This window comes from Acanthisitta chloris, unplaced genomic scaffold (assembly GCF_000695815.1).
Source record: "Acanthisitta chloris isolate BGI_N310 unplaced genomic scaffold, ASM69581v1 scaffold1519, whole genome shotgun sequence".
Classification (NCBI taxonomy): Eukaryota; Metazoa; Chordata; class Aves; order Passeriformes; family Acanthisittidae; genus Acanthisitta; species Acanthisitta chloris.
In genome coordinates, this window is record NW_008689583.1 from 19,536 (window position 1) to 33,291 (window position 13,756).

Sequence of the window (13,756 nt, forward strand, 5' to 3'; positions counted from 1 at the left end):
TGCAGATCAAATTCAGTCCTAGTTCAGAGAATTTCAACATTCTCTAACCATGTCTGGACATGGTCAGAATAGATCCAACCATCTGTGACTGGTCAAGCAGAAGTGTCCCAAGGGTAAGCACATGAGCAGGATTTTGACCTTTCCTGTCAAAAAATGAAGGTAGCATGGGCTAAGGAAAGAAGAGGTGATGAAAGATTAAAGACTTCTGTAGAGAAACTCTGAAAAGGACAGAGAGAGAGAGAGAGAGAGGAAAAAAAAAAAAGAAAAAGGGAGAAAAAGCAAAGAGCATTGAAGATTATTTAAAATTAATTTAAATAAAATTATGTTCCATTTCCTTCCTGCCATTAGCTACCAGCAAGATCACTTTTTTTCTTAGCTTTGACATGAATATACTTCTCCCATATGCCATGGAGATAAGGACAGTATTTCAACAGAAGCAAGACCACAGGACAAAACTGCAACTGCACCCATCTCCTATTAAAAGAGGCACATCAATAGTTTTCTTATTCTGATGAAATAAAAAATCCAACTGGTCCTGAGAAAAGGGCTGAAAGGAGGAGGCAGAGGAAGAAAGACAGCTCTTCACTTTGTGGCCTACAGCAATCATTTATTTTAATGTGGCATTGCTTCCATACCATTTGGAAGGAAATTGTTCAGCATGGCTAAGTAGCAGGGACAAGTGTTGCTGCACACCTTAGGGCTCATGTCTCCCTTCATGAAGCCTCAAGATTTGCAAAGAGAAGGGTGTTCCCTACCAGACTGTGTGGTGATCCCTATGGGGGCAGGAACAGGATACTTCTGCAACTGGATGGTATAAATATTGGAGGCAATGAGCCTGAAGAAGAAATGTATGCACCTCACTATTACAAGTAGATACATCTAATTATAGTATGCAATTTCCAAATACTCAAATATTCAATAGGTAGCATTGCAACACTATCCAGAAAATAGCAATGGAAACCATTCTGTAGGGTCCCCATTCCCAGGGGCCAACTTAGCTCTGCTTTTCTAATTTTGCATCTTTCATTTTTTATGTGAATGTCACACAGGAAAAACAGCCCTAGAAAAGTAGGACTACTTATTAGAGCCTAATTAGCCAAGTAGAAATCACTCATTTGCTGCATCAGGCTCAAGAGCTTCTTGAGCTTCCTCTTCATACCTACAAACCCAACTCGTTTGTACAGTTCCTAGACAAGATTTGGATCACTGAATAAATGTAGAGCCAGAGATTACCTTCTCCCTCTGCTTGACCACAGGCTGAGGAAAAAGTGGCAATTGAAGGTCATTAAGGTAGTTATAATCAGAAGGCCATTTTTCTCATTAAATTAAAGTGTAACATGAACAAATGAATTGCTACAGTGGTTCATGCATTAGTAGTTAGCTAAGTGCTGCAGCACTTGTCATAACAGAGTATTGGATTGCCACAGTGCACTTTTTGCTGAGTGGCAGGTTACACATCAAGCAACCTCCAAGACAGGGGCTAATTGAAGAGCCAGGTGCTACACTTCACCAGCCAAAGGAGGCTGTCTCTAGATGAAACAATTACATATGTAGCATTATATTGTTGAAAGAAGTAGTGCTTTATTTCTCGCATGCCAAAATGCTACAGCTTCTACATACTTTGTGTACAAATGCTGGAGCTGTTAACATATTGGTGAACTCTGAAATAGCATTCCTAAATCAGGGTTCTGATTCTAGTGGATGAGAGCAACAGAAATAGAAACAAATTTTTGAAGAAAGCAACTCTCTAACTTTCTTGGGTATTAACCTCCTTGTATGTGCCCGTCAAGAGAATCACTGTCTTCTTAGATTCCCCAAATCTCTGACATGTAGGGGATCTAAGAGCATAAGCTGACTGTTTTTAAAGGGCTTAGCATTAAATTATTTCCTGAAATATAGATGTGTTAATGTCAAAACAAATGCTTTTGTTGCAAGGCATCACACTGCTTTGACTTTAGAAGTCATCATGTGCTGCATCAGAATGAAGGGTTTTTAAAATGAGCTGCCTGTCTTCCCCGCTCTCTGGGTAACTAGATACATGTGTACTGCATAGGATAGATTGTCTTTTTTTTTATTTAAAAAAAAGCAGTCTGAGAAACAAGAAACTGCAGCTGAGACTGGAATGTGGCACCTTATAAATAAGGCAGGAGACAAGATGCACTCTGATGGCTGAATACAGTAAGGTTATTCAGCTCTAAGCCTGCCTAATCACTCAAGTCAAATGTAATGAATTTACTGGCGTGATCAAGGCCCGAGGGAGGCAATTTTCCCCTTTTGCACAAATGGCACCATACGTAGGCCAGGAAATTCCTTGCTAGGGGGTGTTGCTCCAGTGCACATGTACAGGGGATGAGAGAATACTACTCTCTGTGGGCACCACCACGGGCAGAGGTGCTGGAAACGTGCCAGGGTGGGAAAGACCCTGAGCTCTGGTACCTGCAGAGGATCTCAGGTAGGCAATCCAGAGAAGCATGATGCCATTGCATAACTTGGAGTACAAGTAGCCATGGTGATTTTGACTGGTCAGCTTTGATTACTGGGTAATCCACTCCTCCCAAGCCAGTTTGGAATTAGACATGAGAAACTGCCCAATTACTTGACTTGGGCACTCCCAGCCAAGTGCTGAGCCACTGCAGTCTGTCTGTACTGGTAATTCCTTGGCAAAGGCTGAAACAACCCAACTCCTCTATGTACTGCGTTCACCCCAACAGTTGGGTGCAGGTTTGGTTTATAACTCCTTTTGATGCACTTTCACAGTGCAGCCATAAACTGCATCCTGCCCTTCCAAAGCAAGTTAAAGCACTGAAGCTCAAGAGACATCCTCCACATAAAATTCTGGTCTTCATCAGTATGCTAGCAAGCAACTTTTAGCACATTACTGAGTTGTCATTGCAATCAACAGATTTTGGCAGGCAGATCATGGTATTTTAAGGCTGTAGCAATCCATTACTAAGAAAAATAGTTGTTAAGAAAGCAAAATGAGAAGATGAGTGTCACAGTGAACACTGTAATACTGTGTACTATAGCTTCACATGCATCCAGAAAGGCACAGATATACAATAAGCTGTTTCCAGGACTGCTGAAATGACTGAAAATACTGACATTTGATGCTTTAAATTAGTTAGAAAGCTAATAACCCAATGTTGTTTTGGCTCAGATTCAGTGAGAAAAATAGAGGAAACAATGCCTGATGAATGGAAAAGAAGAGGTAAAATGGAGATCAAAATGTTACTTTTGACAAGCTTAAAATCAAATCTTGTGAAATACTTCTCCATGGATGTTAGTCTAGTGCAAAAGAAGCAAAACGTGGGGGAAGGAAAATGACAGACCTCAAATGGATCAGCACAAAGAACTGCTTCTTTCTTGGAGTATTTGGAGTGCAAGGACAGAATTTCCTTGGAGTGTTCTCAAGGCATCCAAATTTCCAGCATGTCCATACATTTCTTGAGTACCATTAAACTCCCAGAAACCTTAAGACTACCAATTTATCTGGCCCATTTCATAGTCCAGAGTCAGATCATCTCAACATGCTTTTGTCATCCTGGAAGGGTCAACACATAACCATACCCCATAGGAGGCATCTGGGATGGTTGAAAGGAAAATAGCCACTTTCTAGGTGAAGTCATGTGTTAGAAACTTTCACCACCGTTCATGTCACTGTCTCAGCAAAAAAACAAAGACAAAAATAAGCCAAAGAGGTCATTAAATACCACTGAAAAAATACCCTCCCACAGCCACACCACCAGAAAGACCATGTGCCCCATCTATTCATACACAACAGCACCAGCTCTGCAAATACAGCTGGGAAGGTCAATAGTAACAAAACACCAAATTTGTACTATTTTCCTTGTCTATGGTTCTTCTGTAGGATAATCATCATGTAGCAGGGGACATCTCATGTAGTCTGAATCCAGGCTACAGCACCATGAGTTGAGACTGAGAAATTCTACTGCTGCTGGGGAAAAGCAAGAGTGAAAGGTGTCAGTAAAAACACCTACAGATATCTTAAAGTGCTAAAACACAGACAAGCAATCCAACACATGAAATGGCGAAAGAGTCACTGGAGTCTGAGGCCTGTTTTGTAACTGGCAGAGTTTGCCTTGAACTCCTGTTTTATGTAAGTCACTCAGCCTCCACACCTCACAGTATTGAGGCATGCCCAGAGAAGTTGTCAATGCCCCATCCCTGGGGGTGTTCAAGGCCAGGTTGGATGAAGCAGCCCGCTCTAGTAGAACATGTCCCTGCCCATGGGATGCAGGTGGAACTAGATGATCTTTAAGGTCCCTTCCAACCCAAACCATCCTATGATTCTGTGCTATAATTAGTGAAAAATGTATGACATCATAATGCCTTGGATAACCCATAAAAGATACCTCTAGCATTGAAACATGAAATAATAAGAGTAACTGATGTTATTAAATTACAAAAGTAAGTTTATTTTATCAACATTATAAATATTTTCTTTCCCTCCTTCAAAATGAGATAGTAAAACAAGTACAACGGAACAATTCAGGAGCTCCTCAGTTCTACTGAAAAAGGTTCCCTTTAATATCAAGTTAAAATGGAAAATGACATTTTGTCAGTCCAGCAATCTCAATAGCTGAGCATCCCTATGTACTTTGTTATTCACATGGCACGATTTTAAATGTGTTTGCATATGTGTGCATCTATATATATGCATACTGATACCTATGAATATACATATATATAGTAATATACACACATTAATAGACACAGCACTGAACATACACTTTAAGTAAATCAAAACGTTTTACATGTAATTTAAGTGGATTCCCAGCTGCACACTACAGTTTGGACCCTGCACAGTGCAGGTACAATTATACTGTACTAATCTAGACCCCAAGTGCTCCAGAGATTCAATACATACGTGTCACCTTTAACTGCTGCAGAGTCTGTCTGCTTCTGGTGGTTGTCCAAAACTGAGAATCCCATCACGCTTGAGAAATGGTAAGGAATAGTCCTGCAGCATCCTGGTCCCAAACTTCCCTCAGTGAACCAACTTTCAATATTCCTTGCCAGGAGTGAGCCATTGTAGAAAACAATATACATGCTCTGTTACCTACAAATACAGTACATCACCAGTATCTAATGCATTTTGTGTGCAGTGCTTTGGGGCACCTTGAATATTAAAGGCACTACATACAGTCAGTTCCTGCCCCATTCTCCAGTGCTGGAGGTTATTTTTAGCATACAGTAACTGTCTCCTACTGAGCATGCAGCATGGGCAGCTTTCCAGAGGCACAACAGGCTCACTCTGACCATATCATCATGCTCCAGCTTCCAGGGAAAAAGGCAAGTCATGCTCTCTCATGTGCTCTAAGTTCCAATGAGCAGTCTGAATGGCACAAAATTGCTCAGGAAATCTGCCCATCCTGACAAGGTGCTCCGGAGCCAGTCATTGCTGCAGCCACTTCCCGGGCACTAGGTATGGCCTGACAAGGGGAGGACCACTGGGGACAGAGAGGGACCAGACACAGCTCCCTTATCATAATTCACATTTGACCCCTGGAAGCTACCAGTGATGAGAGCAAGGCTGTACTGCTCCACCTGCTTCATGGGACTAAAGGACCAGGGAGCTGTCACAGGGCCAGTGACCATACTCTGCTCAGGCACCAGTCTGGCCTCAGCACAGAACAGAGCCAAGCTCCTGTTGTCATTGAAGTTTCCTCTGGTTCCCATGTCAGTAAAACAAAGCAAAAAACCAGAAGTGATACTAATGTAACTCTTATTTTCATCACATATGTAGAAATATTACAGTAACGTCTTTTTTCACTGCTGGGAAATGATGCAAGGGCCTACCATGAAACCTGTGGATGAGAATCTTCCTTGTGGTAATTTCACATACACCATAATTATATTCTGATTTTTTATTTTAACAGTTGCCAAATTCTGTTGTAATATGTACACATACTGACCTTTGCCACAAGGCCCTGGATGATTACCAAGGGGAGGAATTTGGCTTTCATATTTTATTTTTAAAATGAGAAAGACAGAAAATAAGACAAAATACATTTCATGTTGCCATTGATCTATAGATTACAAATATATATATAGTTTCCTTCCAGAGGAAGAAATACTAAAGAAATATTTTGCTCATATCAAATGAACCTTTGAAAACAGAAAAAAATTGTAAAATATATTTTGCAGCTCCTCCCTTTCTACCACAACAATCACTCTTGTGTTTTAAAAAAAAATAAATTAGAATTAAAACAAAAAATAAAAATAATTGCATTCATTTAATTTCCTCCACTTCTACCAAGGAATAAAAACTTATCTGGATAATGACCTGAGTTATTTTCATGGTTTCCAAATGTGTGCAATCCTGATGATCACCATCTACCAGAGAGCTACACCTAGCAAGGCGTGTGAAAACAAACACTGGTGGATCTTTCAAAACAAACAACAAAGCAAAATTCAAGAAAGTATTGCAAGAATTATGCCAAAAGTCAGCCATGAGTGTCTTCATAGGAACTGGTCAAACAAAGTTGAAGTGGAAGCTCTGCTATCCATGGCAGCTGAGATATCTGTAGCGACTGGAAACCCAAAGTTGGAGCATTTTGTTTATGCCTGTATGTGTGTTTGCTTTCTCTTCTGTTATGGTTATAAGCCAGAGAACAGACAAGTACAGAGAACATGGTTGGCTTTTACAGTGGCTAAGCTTTACATTTTCGAGCCTATAGTGGGTAACGAGGCAAAGAGCTGCTGCTTGTCCTTCTCCAGTGGGACAGACTCCCTAAAACTTTGTTCCTTTCTTCATCAGACAGTTTACAGGTTCAGTCAAAGAAGGTTTTCCTATTCCAAATGCAACCAGGCCAGTGCCCATTTGTTTGTTGGCAGCAGCAAGCCTAGGCTGACTGCTGGTGTTCTAGGTCTCCTTTCTACCTCTGGCTGTAATGCAAAGGGGACTAAGTCCATAAGTCAATCCATCAGAACTCCCTCCGTCTTGCATAAATCTCTCCCCAGTGTAAAGCCCATCTTTTCAAAAGTAAAGAATAGCTATCAACTTTTAGGCAGGCCTGAAACCTGAGCAGAATCAGGTCGCTCATTACACGCACAACAGTGATATGAGAACCCTTACTGGTAACTTTCTACCATACAACATGATATATCCCATATAACTCCTTTCCATAAAAATGACTGTCTCATGAGGATACCATAACCATATGCCCCACAACAATGAGGTTAGGTTTTGCCACTGCTGTAAATCTAACTGTGCCCCACACCCTGGGAAACAAGGTGATAGGTAGCAACCTCTCCTAAAGCAAAGAAACCCCATGGTGATTGAGTATTGAGGACACGGCTTCCAAAAGGACAAGTGAAGGAATGCAGCCAGTAAAAACACTGGATCTTTCCTAAGGGCATCCAGAGCTCCTCAAATATTTCGCTACTGCCTGACCATTTGTGAAGACAACACAGAGATAACAGGTACTATTTAACTGATGAGAAGTGAGGGGAACAGGAGAATAAAAGGAATGCAGGAAACTGTAAGGATGGAGGAGGGCCTGGTTGGGAGATTTAATGTCCCAGTTAGTTTGGAGTTTGGTTCCCCTACACCCTTCTTTACTCTTCCTTTTTTTTTTTAAATAAATTGTACAGATGAACATGGGAGAAGTTCATGCTACTTGCTGGAAGCAGTAAAGGTAAATTTCCATGGCCCATGGATTCCACAGACCTTTGAGTGTCCCACCTCATCCATCATGGGCTAACTTATGGAACCTAACCGTTCCGTGGCAAGACTCAGTAGCCCTTAGAAATTAGTGGCGTGTCCTCAGGTATTTTCCATGAGAGTGAGACACATTGATTTCATCAGCTTCTTCCTCACATGATGCCTGAATGCCTCAGGTGTAGCCTCGACCTCGAGATTTCCAAGGATCCTCTTTGATCAGACATCAGACTGCTGTCTCTAGATCCTCGTGGGAAACCATTTGGTAGTTTTGTCGACTTTCCAGGTAGGAGGCCAGATCCGGATCACCAGCTTGTTGAGCCCTGTCACGAGGGGTCTTACCCTATAATAAAAAAGCATGAAGAGAAAGCCTTGTGCTAACATATTTAGAAAAACACATGATTTCTGGGCAAAAGAAGATTAACAAGTCAGAAGCCACTTGTTGGGATTTCAGCAGTTTGAGAAATTTTTTTTGCAATGTGCAGTATTGCCATCTGAAAAAGAGATCATAGAATCATAGATGACCTTTTTTCCCCTCATAGGGTACCCCATACAGCATCACATGGTAAGTTTTTTTTTTTTATTGCCTTGGTGCAACAAAGGTGCTTCTGACTCTGGAACCTAGAGAACCAACTCCCTCTCAGCTGTCGACCACAGGATGCTTATGCTCAGAAATTCCAGGGAGGTAGCTTCTAGACCATGCTCCTAAGCAATCAGATTGTTTTATTGACAGAATATGCCCTGGAATTAATTTTGCCCAGATTTCTTTCTTAGTCAAACTTACACCGACAGAAGGTTGTGGTTAGTGTCACATCAGTGAGCATAGGGGCAAGCCAGAGCAAAAGAAAATAGTTAGCCATCCTCACAAAGCAAGACAGCCACAATAATCAAGCCTCACAGATGCTATGCAATCACAGACTAAGGCTCCTGCAGGTGGTCCTTGCCCACAGGCCTCTCTTTCGACCACACAGGAGAAGGATACTGCTGTGCCATAGAGATGTCTCTTTCACACCCATCGTACCAAATAGTTTGAGGCCAGGCTCTCATTATGGTGAAGATGACCCATGTTGGGGACTGAAGTGTCTTGTACTTGTTTAAATCAATACAGTTTTCTAAATAAAATTAGCTGGTTTAAAAAGAGCTGCTCTTGGCACACACAAGGAAGTCTCAATCATGCAAAACAGCAGGGACGGATGTTGATCAGTCTCACTCGGCTGCAGTGTTTTAGAGCTGGTTGATGGAGCAGTGTTACCTTGGAGTCTGTCTTTCTCAGAGAGGCTCCCGCATCCACCAGGAGCTGGCAGACGGCACGATGGCGCTGGCAGGCTGCCTTATGTAATGCTGTCTCACCCCTAGACCAAAGTACAGAAACCAGCAGTGAGACACATCACACCAATGTACATTTACGAAGTATGAGGTGCAGAGGATAGACAGAGAAGGATGCTGCCTTTCTGCGAGGTTCCCTCTTGCTGGCAGAGGTAGACTTCTGCACTCTGTCCCTTAGCATCTACATCCTGTGACTCAGTAGCAAACCCTGCAATGAACAAATAGCAGACGAACTTCTGAGGGGTGGGAAAGAAACATGCACAGATTTCATGTCTTCAGAGGATTGAATGTAACATACCCATCCAACCAACAGTTCTGCTAACTGCTGCAAAGGCAAACTAGCCATCTTCTTATTTCACAGCAGGTGAAACAGCAACGGTGTTTGTTTCTTCCTGCAATTTCTTTCCTCAGCCTCATTCCTGGACTCATCCTGGAAAAATCTTGCCCATCAAAGCTACGACTGGTGCATTTGCTGCACTGGTTCTGATACTCTGCTCTTTTGGATACATAGGAGCAGAAGCTCTGTTTTTGTCTTCCACTGCTGGACTGGTGAGCTACTGAGGAAGCTTAAACACCTGCTTTCAAAAGACAAAACTGTATAGTAGGAGCACATTTATTGCAAAGCTCCTTGCTCAGGCTGGGGCTGCATGTAACAGGATTCTGCAACTGAGTGTAAAGAAATCTATCTAGGTTTGCCTAGGAAAAGAAGGAAAGCATGTTTTGAGGGGTTTTAAAAGGTGTCATTAATACTTGTCCTTGTAGTACTGAGGGTAAAGAAATCTATCTAGGTTTGCCTAGGAAAAGAAGGAAAGCATGTTTTGAGGGGTTTTAAAAGGTGTCATTAATACTTGTCCTTGTAAAGCCATTACATAACCTCCAAAATAACAAATGACTAGAAATACATGTAGCAGGACAGGTCCTGCACCTACCTACACAGAATGTAAGGGTGCATAAAGGTATTTCAGTCCCAGACCATGACAGGGGAAGTTGAAATATTAATAGGCAACCTTATAATAAATCTGCCCCTGCTGCATGAGAACTAGATTCAGAATGAGAGTCTATCTGATTTGTCCCAGAGGATCAAAAGACAAACTCATACTGCCAGTTACAGCTTGAAACTTCCCTTTTCAAGAATCAGCAGTAGAGGGACCTTTGTAAAGGGAAATCCTTGCAGCCATGTTCAGTAGCACTTGATTTCAGTGGTTGTACTATGCTACTAAATGAAAAGGGACAGTCCATCCAGAATCCATCACCTCTGCTATGCTACTAAATGAAAAGGAACAGACAGTCCATCCAGAATCCATCACCTCTGGACTTCATGCATGTACCTTGTGCAGCAGGTGTTCTGTTAGCAGAGGAAGGCACTGTGGGATGAGGAGTTCTTAATCCCTATGAGAAAGATGACCTTTTCTTCCCATATATTCCACATACTTCCCAGGATTATTCATTCTTTCCTTACATACTTTTGTGAAACTTTGATCATACAACAAGATGTAGAGCAGTCGGGAGTTGGGAAGGAGAGTCTTTTGTTTTCTTGTTGGTTTGGGTTTTTTTTATATAAGAACAGACATGATTGATGTCCTAACTACTTGATGGAAACCTTCAACTGAACAGGTTGTGGTCACTTGGAGAGCTAACGAAGAGCAGCCTGGACTGATGAAAAGGTGCGGAGCAAGAAAAGTAATTTCCTGACTTATAGAATTTACTCTTCAGGTTGGTCCCATAGTAGCTGGATGCCAGAAACATCAAAGCACAATATAGGACTTCTATTCCTCTAGAGAGGTTAAGGAGGCATAGAAAGCAATAGAGAGGAAGTCCTTTATGAAATTCTAGAAACATTTGTTTTAGGCCAGAAAGCCACATCCAAGGTGGTGGATGTTTGGGTTCAGGGGGCCTGCTATTTGCTTGGGTGTTTTTGAAGAGTTGTGCCATTTTACAAGCTTTTTCATTTGAAAGTTTGCACTTGAAAGTCAAGAGAAGTCTGCTAGTCTAACACACAAATAATATGAAGGGCAGAGTAGGTTGTACTTACGTTTCACTGTCTGTCATGTCCAGCAATTCAGATGGGCCTGCAAAAGACAGTCAGATATGTCATATAGCATTTGTCTGCATGCCTAGAAGAGTATGTCTACTAGGAGAAGTACAAATACGTAAAAGGAGCCAATGAAAGCTCAACTTGCACAAGTATGTCAAACTTCAATGTAATATTTGCTTGTGCAAGCCCTTGCACTAGCAAAATTCTGAATGAACAGTCACTGCTGGAGTGTCAGCACCAGGGTGTAGCAGACTCTAAATTATACTGGGAATGAATATTCATGGAGTTTATTTTCTCATTCTTCACCTTGCTCATTTAAGTGGTTCACATAAATACAGTGCATTGAAAATCCTGATATACTGGAAACCCTGATATATTGCAAGTTAAAATCTATTGTTAGTACTAAAGAGAAAATGCCATTAGGAAGTTGAAATTAGCCAAATTCCATCCTGAATGACATCCCTGTGCTACTCCATTTAATAGCGTTATACAAAATGTAGATCAGGGTGGAATATTCCCAGCAGTCTTTATATTGATATGCAAATCCTGTACTCTACTGGTTACCAGTGATCAGGAACGTAAGATTAAGAAAAACAGAAAAGATTTTTGTTAAATGGGACAAAATAATGCATTTATGTTAATGTTCTTTTGTCCTTGATACAGGCAGGTATTTATAGCAGCAAATTCCATCACTGAATTACAGTGATATGGAAAGGCTAAGATCTGGAGAGCATTTGAAACAAGAAAAACTTTTCCTTAGCAGTTTGTTGTATTATTCTTCTCTCCACTGCTCTGGAGCATAGTGCCAGATGGTGTGGGGCAGTTAGCAAGGTGAACAGGGGAACTTTACAGGAATTTTCCTTCCCATGTATGAATATTTCTCTTCAGCACACTTTGAAATTCAAGAGTCCTCAAGAGCTTACAGCAAATCTCACCTGAAACTGAAGAATTTCACACTACTTGCTTACAAAGGCTTACACACAGCCTCTTCACATTCCTTTCACTCTGAATGTGTGTCAAAATGGATCAGAACAGCCTGTCTCTCCCTCACTGCTTTTACCAGGTACACATGCCATATCACTGGGGGCTCCTGGAGCTGCAGCTAACTCCTTCACTTCATGTTCTGTAATCATGAGAAAGGGGTGGGTGGTGGCTTAGTCCCCAAGGGCATTGTATACCATTGCATACCTATCATGACAGTTCTCCAAACTCATTAGCCACTGTCAATTTTTAATGCACAGCACCCTGAGTCTACTGCCACACATCCTCATCTCCACACTTGGTAGTTATGTGTTTGCTCCTGCCTATCAGAAAAAATAATTACTCATAACCCCTGAGCTCCCATAAACATAAACAAGGATATGGGGGCTAAGAAGGACCTCTTGTTGAGAGGAAAAAAAAAAAGATGAAGCCTGAGAAACTAAATAGGAAATGAAAAAAACCACATATGAAGTAAAGGACTTTTTTTACTCTCCCAGGAGAAAATCATGCTCTCTTAAAAATAGAGGTAATTCCCCGTGGCTTTTTGCAATGCTACAGCTCAGTGATAGGCAAGCAGCAATGGCCTGCAGTGTGTTAGAAAAGACACTGCCAACTATTATTTATGTTCAGATATGGGACAAGGAGGTAGTGTTGCCAAAGTGGAACAGGGTGACAGGGCTGGCTGCATGGGGCACAGAGGTACTTGCCCAGGTAAGCAGAAAAAGCACAGAGGTACTTGCCCAGGTAAGCAGCATTAAAAGATTAGGAGGAAGGATGGAGAGAAGTTGGAAGAATATGACCTGAGAGGGAAAAGCAGGCAGGGCAGAGTGGGTTTGGAGAGACAGGAAGACAAGGATGAAAGAAAACTGGTCTTTAACGGGAAGAAACAGCAGGACTAGGACAGAGGAGCTGAGTGCTGAGGACTCAGAGAGCAGACTGTGAGCACAGACCTGAGGAGATATCTGGTACATCTCACCTAGGTGCAAAGGGTGCTCTCCTGGATACTGTCCCAAATTAAGCATTTCACAGGAGAGCCTCAACTCCATCCCAGTCACACATAAGGGCCAATTATTGGGATTAATCAAATAGTAGCACAACATGGTACCAGGATTCATTCGTTTCATTCTTTCTGGCCTATCTCTGAAGCTGGAATGTCCCAACTCACACACAGCCTGAGCTGTGCCCTTCACTATTTTATTTTCACTTCTGCTTCTCTTAAACCATCTCACGCCCTCCTCCTAATTCCCTTTCCTCTCTTTTTTGGACCTCATTTTTATATCAGTCTCCCTGGCGCTGCCAACCGACCATTCCAAATCCCCCTCTGCCCCGGGACAAAAGCTGCACAGATGTGGGAAGGGCTGGCACTGGGAAAGCTAACGGCACTGTCATCCTGCCCCAGCAGGGAGGCGGCTGTTTTACCCTGGGACAAGAGGCAGAGAAAGAAAAGGGGACCAAGGCGCAGAGAGAGAGAGGACAAAATAACCCAATAGAAATCCGGAAGGGAAATGCATGAGTGAGATTTCTATCAAGGAAAACAGCAGGGGGGGAAATAAAAACAAAAGATAGAAATGTGTGGAGAGGTGGAGGGAGGGAAAAAATAAAAAAGAGAGCGAAAGAGAGAAAGCGACTGGGAGGCTGAAGAATGGCAGGATGGGTATGGGGGACTGAGGGGGAGAAGTTTGCATGAAAGGAGCTGAAAAGCATGACATGCTGAGGGGAAGCCCAGCTGA

The 13,756-nt window shown here is 42.1% G+C and overlaps 1 protein-coding gene across 1 annotated transcript in view; it reads right to left on the bottom strand.

The window, feature by feature from the left end:
* Positions 1-7,410: 7,410 nt before the first annotated feature.
* Positions 7,411-13,756, bottom strand: part of DGKI (diacylglycerol kinase, iota) — a 110,995-nt gene continuing 104,649 nt past the window's right edge. The window contains exons 29-31 of the mRNA XM_009081457.1: positions 11,043-11,079; positions 8,937-9,036; positions 7,411-8,027 (exon numbers count right to left, since the gene is read on the bottom strand). Coding sequence (XP_009079705.1) covers positions 7,911-8,027; positions 8,937-9,036; positions 11,043-11,079 — 254 coding nt within the window. The 3' untranslated portion in view covers positions 7,411-7,910. The remainder of the gene's footprint in view (positions 8,028-8,936; positions 9,037-11,042; positions 11,080-13,756) is intronic.